Raw genomic sequence first — 9,092 nt, forward strand, 5'->3', positions numbered from 1 at the left:
TTGTAATGAGGTGGATAGACCTAGAGTCTGTCATACAGAGTGAAGTAAGTCAGGAAGAGAAAAACAAATACCATATGCTAACACATATATATGGAATCTAAAAGAAAAAAAAAGGTTCTGAAGAACCTAGGGGTAGGACAGGAATAAAGACAGAGAAGTAGAGAATGGACTTGAGGACATGGGGAAGGGGAAGGGTAAGCTGGGACAAAGTGAGAGAGTGGCATGGTCATATATACACTACCAAATGTAAAATAGTTAGCTAGTGGGAAACAGCCGCATAGCACAGGGAGATCAGCTCGGTGCTTTGTGACCACCTAGAGGGGTGGGATGGGAGGGTGGGAGAGAGATGCAAGAGGGAGGGGATATGGGGATATATGTATACATGTAGCTGATTCACTTTGTTATACAGCAGAAACTAACACAACATTGTAAAGCAATTATACTCCAATAAAGATTTTTAAAAAAAAAGCAGTTAAAGGAAATAGATAACAGATTAAGCAACGCCTGTTCTGTCTAATAGGAGTTCTCGAGGAGAAAATGAAGGGGCAGACAGAAAAGCAATATTTGAAGAGAAATAACTGAGAATATTGCAGAATCAAAGAAAGTTCTTACATCAGAAGAGTGTTATCTAATCTGAACAATGTCACTAAAGATAAATTCACATCTGGACACATCATAGTAAAACTGCAGAGTGTGAAAAATAAAGAGATAGTCGTAAAAGCTGCCAGAAAGAAAAGACAGATAACCTACAAAAAAATGACAATACACTGACAGTACACTTCTCATCAGTAACAACAGAGACCAGAAGATGATATTCAAAGTGCTTAGTACCAGCTAAACCATCATTCGAGATAGAGCAAAATAAAGACACATACAGACTAAGTGAATTTACCACCCACCTCATTAAGAGGGTTATTAAAGGATACATTTCAGCAAGGAGAAAAATAAAGGCTGAGGAAAGACATGGGAGCAAAAAATAATGATGAGTACAAATATATTTTTAATGCTCCTTTAATTATTAGTTATTTCTACAAATAATTACTTTTTATTTCAAAAGATACAACTAAAGTAATCCATGGTTATAATAAGATATCACTGCATAGCTCCTAAAATGGCAAAAATTAAAAAGACACACCATACCAAATGGTGAGGATTGCAGAGCAACTGTAACTCTTATATACTGATGTTGGGAACGTAAAATGAAACAACCACTTTGAAAAATTGTGTTTCCTTAAAAGTTACCTATATATACCTGCCATAAAACACAGGCACTTATCTCTTAGTTATTTACTCAAGAGAAATGAAAGCATATTAATTATGTTGCTTAATTTGATGGCTTCAGGGGTGTACACATATGTCAAAACTTATTAAACTGTAAATCACTTATATTTCAATAGAGCAGTAAAAATCTTAAGTATAATTACTAAACAGTAGAAATACAGTGCATAGATCATTCAGAAACAGGGGAAATAAAAAGAGAATAATGATAAGAAAAGAGATAGTAAACAAAGGAAAAAGGACGGTAAAAAGAAAACACAAAATAATGGTAGAAATGAGACCAAACACATCAATAATCACACATACAAAAATTTTAAATAGCTAACAATTACTGAGTGCTCACTACATACCAGGCACTGTTCAAGAACTTTATCTTATTTAATTCCCACAATAATCCTATGATGAGGTACTAATACTATCCTCAGCTTTTTTACAGATGAGAAAATTGTGGTATGGAGAGAGAAAGGAAATTGCAAAGGGCCACACAGAGATGAGTGAAGGGGCCAGGACAAGGAGCCAGGTGGTCTGGGACATGTTTTTAAGAGCTGGTGTAAACTCACCTACAGAGTGATTAAAAAATAGAGTCCTGCCACTCACAAGTGACACACCTAAAACTAGACCACACACAAAGATTGAAAAATAAAGATATTGACATTTGCATGACTGGAAATAATAATATTAATATAAGGCAAAAGTGAGCTAAAGGCAAAAAGGGTCAAAAGGGCTAATTCTGCACACAATCATAATAAAAGGAACAATCCATTATGAGATATGACAGTCATGAACTTGTATGTCTATGACTGTAGAACTGAAATATATAAAGCAAAAATATCAACTTATAAGGAGAAATTCTTATAATCATAGGGATTTTTAACATGTTAGAAATGATCAGGGAAACATTAGAAAGTAAACATTGAAAGGATATAAAAGATATGAAAGAACAAAATTAGCAAGCTTTGTCTAAGATATAGTGTTCCATACTCTAAAAATCGAGAATAAGCATTTTTATAAGTTCCCCATAAATCATTTGCCAAAACATACTGATCATGTACAAGATCACAAATAAAATTTCAGCATTAATGTCTAATAACAAGGAAACAGATTGAAAAACCAGGGTAATAGAATGCCATAGAGTAGGGGTTGGCAATCTATAGTTCAGGAACCAAACTGACCCACTGCCTGTTTTGTATGCCTTTTAAGCTAAGAATGATTTTTACATTTTAAAATGGTTTGAAAAAATTTTTTATATTTTGTGACATGTGAGAATTACATGAAATCCAAATCTGAGTGTGTATAAATGAAGTTTTGTGGTCACATAACCACACCTGTTCCTAAATCGTCTATGGCTGCTTTCCCACCACCACAACAGAGTTGAGTAGTTGTGACAGAGTCTGTATGGCCTTAAAGCCTAAAATAATCCAGCCCTTTATAGAAAAAGTTTGCTGACCCCCTATTACAAAGCTGTGAAAAATGGCAGGTACAGATATAGATAAATCTTAAATAATTTTGAAAGAAAAAGGCAAGCTGTAGGATACCTGCAGTATGATACCTTATGTAAAGTTTTAAAATAAAATAATATTACGTATTCTTTATGATTACGGACATCTGCGGAATTTAGAAACATATATAGAAACAATAAATATCAAGTTCCGAGTAGTGGTGAGGAAGAAAGAATAAAATTAAGGAGGGTACAGGATATTTCAACTGTATCAGTACTTCTTTAATGCTTAAAACAAAGCCTGAATTATAGATAGAAACTTGTTCAGTAGAGCTTGGTAGTAAGTACTACATCTTCCTTATGTTTACAATTTCATATTTTAAAAATTCGTTTAGTAGAGTATATGGGAAATAAGGAAGTGGAGAAGGAAATTGTAGACCATTCTTTCAGGGAACATTGATTAGAAGTCGTTATTGAGGAGTCAAAGTCTTGCTGTAAAGGAGTTTGTTGATGACAAATTCTTAAGTTTTTATTGTCATTTACTGTTGAAAGAACTGTCTGCAGTACTAGCATGTACCTTGTCAATGATTGTGAACGGTTGCATCCATGAGTAATCATTTTCTTTGGGGCTTTATAGCCAAATAGTCTCCTTGTTAAAGATAGTTTGCTGTTGCCTGTCTAGCCAACATGTAAAATGTCTACCCCTCAGCAGGGATCCGCCAGCTCATTCACTGAGCACATGCTGGTATTTGTACATGGGTACCGGAAATCAGGTCTGACGGCTAGAACTGTGTTCAGAGGGGTAGGGGTGATGAGCGAATTAACACTGATTTTACATAAAGAAATTCACTTAAACACCAAAAGCAGACTTAAATAGAAAAAGAAGTTGCAAAAAAGATAACAAACCCCTGGACCAGATGTTATAGTAACTGGAAGTGGCTTTGCATTGTCTGAGAGTTTGTGGATGATCACCATTATGTTTACCGTTATGATGGTAAACATAATGCTGACAGATCAGTAGACGTCCTCCTCTTTTAGCATCTCCCCAATTCTCTACTCAGCTGCCCTGGTACTTCCTAAAAGACCAGTATAGGGGAGTGGCCCAGTTCACCACTTACTTGTGTTGATTGGCTGCAGTGCAGATTCGATGAGATTGAAGAATGCGTCATTTTCCCAACACTGGCTCCAAATTCAGTCCTCGGTTACAGAAAGAACACTTGATAAAAGAGGAAAATTTTATCTTCTGCTTTATTTTGGAATGACTCGTCTTCCTAGTTTGCTGCTAGGGCAGAAATTATAGATCATCTACCTGTTTGAAACATAACCTCTGTGCTTTCCTCTATTAAAGTGAAGGGCGGTTTTACATAAAAAGGAGCCTGGGGAACGCAAGGCTCGCTTTGATCAGAAGAGCTGCTGAAGGTAAGCAGCTTTCATAGTCTGAACCCCAGCAAAGCAGTGACCCAGCCAGTGCCTGCAGCTAGGCTTGTGCAGGCTGTGGTTTTGCATGGAAGCGCCTGGCAGGGGCTCCTTCCTTAAGCGCTGTGGTCCTGGCTGCTGGGGTGGGGAAGTGGGGGAGACCCATCCGTCTGGAAGAAGGGCTGGCTTTTTCTAATGAACCCATGATGTCCTGAATTCTCACAGTGGTCCTGATGTCACCATAGCATTAGAGTTGAGTGAAATCGATTCCTGTATCATCACACCCCTCCCACCGAGTACACAGGCCTTATCTGTTGTTCTCTGGATGTCTGATCCAGAACCAAGAATTGCCCCCAGATTGGGCACAGCAACATGCTGTCAGCATAACCTGATTGGCTTTTGCAAATCTACCTCTAAAATACTTTGCTCTAACATAATTAGAGTGTGTGCAGTAGAAAAAATAACATTCTTGATTCGCAGTCAGCAAATTGAGCGCAAATCACTCTTTGTTGTCTACTATCCAGCTAACCTTGAACAAATTTCTTAACCTCTGACTTTCAGATTCCTTTCCTTTAAAATGGTCATGATTACTGTACTGACTACTTCACAGGTTGTAGTTGAATTAAAATGAGATAAAGCAAATGAAAAACATGCTGTAAACTGTAAAGTTTGTATAAATGTAAGGTGTTATTAATCTGCTGCTGAAAAGCACCCCCAAGCCAGTAACACTGATTTTCCTGATAATTAGTCACATAGGCACTAATGGAAATGTCTTACATATTGTAGAATTCCATTCAGTATATTCAGTACAAAAATCATCTATAGTAATTAGTGTTTATATAGTACATTATAATGTGTTTTATAGCACACATTATCTCTGATACTCACAATTATTCTGTGAGGTGGATATTATTATTGCCATTTTCCAGATGTGGCAAAGAGCAAATATAATGGCTTGTCCAAGGTGACTCGGCCAGTAAATGGTAGAAATGCAGCTGAGCCTGAGCCTACCAAATCCTCCTAGGCTCTTTGAACTACACTACACTCTTGTTCAAAGTAGTCAGTAGTCTGTCACTTTAGAGCAAGAATTTTCCAGAACACATAGGCTAATTGACTCAAGCTGTAAGAAATAGGAAACTACTTTCTCAAATTGAGTTTTATGCTTCTATTTCTGGAACAGTTTTGATCCTCTGAGCCCTGCAGTTGTCACGATGAGAATGTTTCTCGTTTTAACGTGAAATATTTATACTTCTGCATAAATAAAGACAGCCTTCAATAGTTTACATCTCAGGTGCTTTCAAAAGAAAGCTAAGGGCTTGCTTTCTCTGACAGAATCGTTATACATTATTAAACTGTAGAACATGCGTTTTGAGCAACAGTTTTGTAAGCAAATATTACCACCCAAATTCTATCATACCTTAAAATTGCTACTTATGAAGAAAAAAAGTTACCAGATATATTTGAATTTTGTAATCACACAAGATGGGTATCTGTGATACCTGTTATTTGGGGGATAACATGATACTTTGAATCCAGGATTTAGTGCCTATAGATTGCTGATCCTGTCTCGAATTCACACAACAATCAATACAAAGACTGAATAATGCTAACATTTAGATTTGTCTTGGATTGTGAAGCTTTCTGTTTGTGATTTTAAAACAATGCCTTGGCATGAGAGCAAAACACCACTCATATTCCCTTGGGCAGAAGAATTTTCAGCTTCTGGTCTGACTTTTCACTATCAGCTTATATGCCTTTAGGTTACAACTTATCCCCACAGGTGAAGCAGTATTTGATCGTTGGCAATGTACACCGGTATAAGACAGTCCTATTTACAATTCTTTTCCTCTTCAGTTCAGCAGAGCGCAAAGCAGTAGTGCAGAAGTAGCACCCGTGTCTCAGAGCAAGGAGGAACTTGCAAAAACAACACAAAAGGACAAAGATTGATACACTTTCCTCACCTGCCAGGCAAAATGTCTTGTCCTGCACGCGGAAGGCCAGAATACCATAAAATAGTAAGATCTTTTTATAAACATATTCTCAAAGAGATTTTTTTTTATACTTCAGAGAAAATGTTTTCTTGAGTGATTTCTGAATTATTTTGAAAGGTGATGCTATTAAGTAGACATTTTCAGTGGAGCAAGGAAGTGTTTAGTGGAGAGAATCATAAATGACACTTCTGGGAATAGTTACAATGATCTCTTACATACTGTGAGAGAATAATCGATTCTTTACACATATTTTAAGGTCTTCTTTTCTGACTAATTAGATCTACAAAAGTGTCAAATTTTTCTTTTGTCTCTAACAGAAAATGTGAAAAGAGTAAGCAATTCTTTGTATTTCCTACTTGTAATTTGTTGTATTTCATACTTCATGAAATAGGAAACAAAATGTATACAAAATAGGTGATTATATATTAAATTAAGTGGGAATAGGTCATGAAAAATTCAGTATTAAAAGATTGCCTTTAAAAACATATTTTCTAGACTTAAATGTAAGTGATTATTATTGTGATTTGGTGTGTGCTATTATCTTTTCTGTATATTCCAAGTTCAGAGGTTTTTTTTAAACTAATTTGAGGATAGATTGGATAAACATTGTCCTTTAATCCTCTTATTATAGTTTAGAGGCATTCAGAAGTTACAGATGTGAAAACTCGTCAGTTTAAAGCTCTGTTAATTATTTCAGTAGACTGATGGGTATTGCATACAACTAAGTAATTTCAGGCGTGGATACTTAGAATTGTATGACTAACCCAACGCACACCCCAGTTGGGAGTGCCGGCAGATGCCCCTCCTGGCATTCTGGAACTTTATTTCTTTTTTTGTGGGGCTCTAAAATGCTAAAAATAGTTATATGTGGTCAATATTGCACCTAAATCACTTGATTTATGTATCAGTTAAAACACATTTTTATCCTGATATATCCAAAACCTCCTGAAATAATTAATGGTGTTCTATTTTTCATATATGAAATTATTGCTTTTTACTGTTTTTAATACTGTGAAGACAAATTTATGTTGATCTCTCTTGTGATCAATCTGAGACCCTACTGGACATGTACTTCAAGATACAGCCTTTGGCCATGAAGCAAAATGAAGAACACTAGCCTTTATGGGCATTGAGCTTGAAACTCAGCTGGAAGTAAATTATAGTTAGTACCCACACACCAGAGAGAGGGAGAGACGAAAGAAAAGGAAATGCCATTTTTTCAGTTTAGCCTTAATTATAAATGGGCACAATGTTGAAGCTATGGCATATAAGTAGGTCTAATTTTAGCTCCTTTTCTCTCTTTTTTCAAATTCTTCTGTTTTACTGCTAGTGGTAACAACCACATTCATTCCTCTCTCCCCCCCTTCACCTTTGCTTATTCTTTTGCTGTGGTATTGGCATACAACAGTAATTTATCTTCTGCTGTGGCTTGTTATACATTAGGCGATACTTCGTGTGTAATTTACAGACCACATTCATTCATTTCTCTCTCCCCCCCTTCACCTTTGCTTATTCTTTTGCTGTGGTATTGGCATACAACAGTAATTTATCTTCTGCTGTGGCTTGTTATACATTAGGCGATACTTCGTGTGTAATTTACAGGCACTTCTTGTTCTTGTGATTTATGATTAGGTTCTTAGAAGATTTAAATAAGAACAGAATTAAAACTGAATACATGATGACCCTTCAGTGATTTGTTTAACAACATTTTTGTTTAAATCACTTGCTTTACATCCCTGGTTTCCTAGTAGAAATATTAACGTACTCATTATTTTCTTATACCTGAATTGTGTACATTAGTGTTCTTAATGTAATGTTAATGTATTTAATGTATATTCTACATACATTTATGACATTTTGATTTATCTTTTCAACATAAATTATGTCCACATGTGCCATATACTATTCAGATTCTTTTTATTTAAAATTTATTTAGTTACAATAAATATTCTACCCAATTAAAGAAACATATTTGTCATGATATAAACCTATACATAAGGGAATGGACATTCATGGTATTGGGCCAGTTTTGGAAGTATTTGGATCAAAATTATATAGCATTTCATAGAAGCCACTTTGTTGAATAAACTATTTTATTGGTTTTCTGAGCCATTTCTGCCCATGATTTAAGAATAAACAATTGAATACATATTATCAGGCCTTATCTTTCTCTCCATGTTATGCTACACAAGATACCTGGGCCTGGAGGTAAAGACACCTCTTCTAACCTGGAATCCATATTTGACCTTTCATGAAAATACAAGATTTTGCACAAAATAAGATTATGTTCAACAGTGGTACCCCTTCCTACCCCCCTCTCCCATTCACCCCGACCCCAACCAGTTCCTTCTTTTTTTTTTTTTAACATCTTTATTGGAGTATAATTGCTGTACAATGGTGCATTAGTTTCTGCTGTATAACAAAGTGAATCAGCTATACATATACATATATCCCCATATCTCCTCCCTCTTGCATCTCCCTCCCACCCTCCCTATCCCACCCCTCTAGGTGGTCACAAAGCACCTAGCTGACCTCCCTGTGCTATGCAGCTGCTTTCCACCAACTATCTCTTTTACATTTGGTAGTGTAGTTATGTCCATGCCACTCTCTCACTTCGTCCCAGCTTACCCTTCCCCCTCCCCGTGTCCTCAAGTCCATTCTCTACATCTGTGTCTTTATTCCTGTCTTGCCCCTAGGTTCTTCAGAAAGTTTTTTTTTTTTTAGATTCCATATTTATGTGTTAGCATACGGTATTTGTTTTTCTCTTTCTGACTTACATCACTCTGTATGACAGACTCTAGGTCCATCTACCTCACTACAAATAACTCAATTCCATTTCTTTTTATGGCTGAGTATTCCATTGTATTTATGTGCCACATCTTCTTTATCCATTCATCTGTCGTTGGACACTTAGGTTGCTTCCATGTCCTGCTATTGTAAATAGTGCTGCAATGAACATTGTGGTACAT

General features: G+C 36.1%; 1 protein-coding gene across 1 annotated transcript in view; it reads left to right on the forward strand.

The window, feature by feature from the left end:
- The first annotated feature begins 6,105 nt into the window (after nucleotides 1–6,105).
- Nucleotides 6,106–9,092, forward strand: part of TRAPPC3L (trafficking protein particle complex subunit 3L) — a 38,308-nt gene continuing 35,321 nt past the window's right edge. Inside the window, 1 exon segment of the mRNA XM_007109566.1 lies at nucleotides 6,106–6,147. Within this exon segment, the coding sequence (XP_007109628.1) occupies nucleotides 6,106–6,147 (42 nt within the window).

This window comes from Physeter macrocephalus, chromosome 10, assembly GCF_002837175.3.
Source record: "Physeter macrocephalus isolate SW-GA chromosome 10, ASM283717v5, whole genome shotgun sequence".
Lineage (NCBI taxonomy): Eukaryota > Metazoa > Chordata > Mammalia > Artiodactyla > Physeteridae > Physeter > Physeter macrocephalus.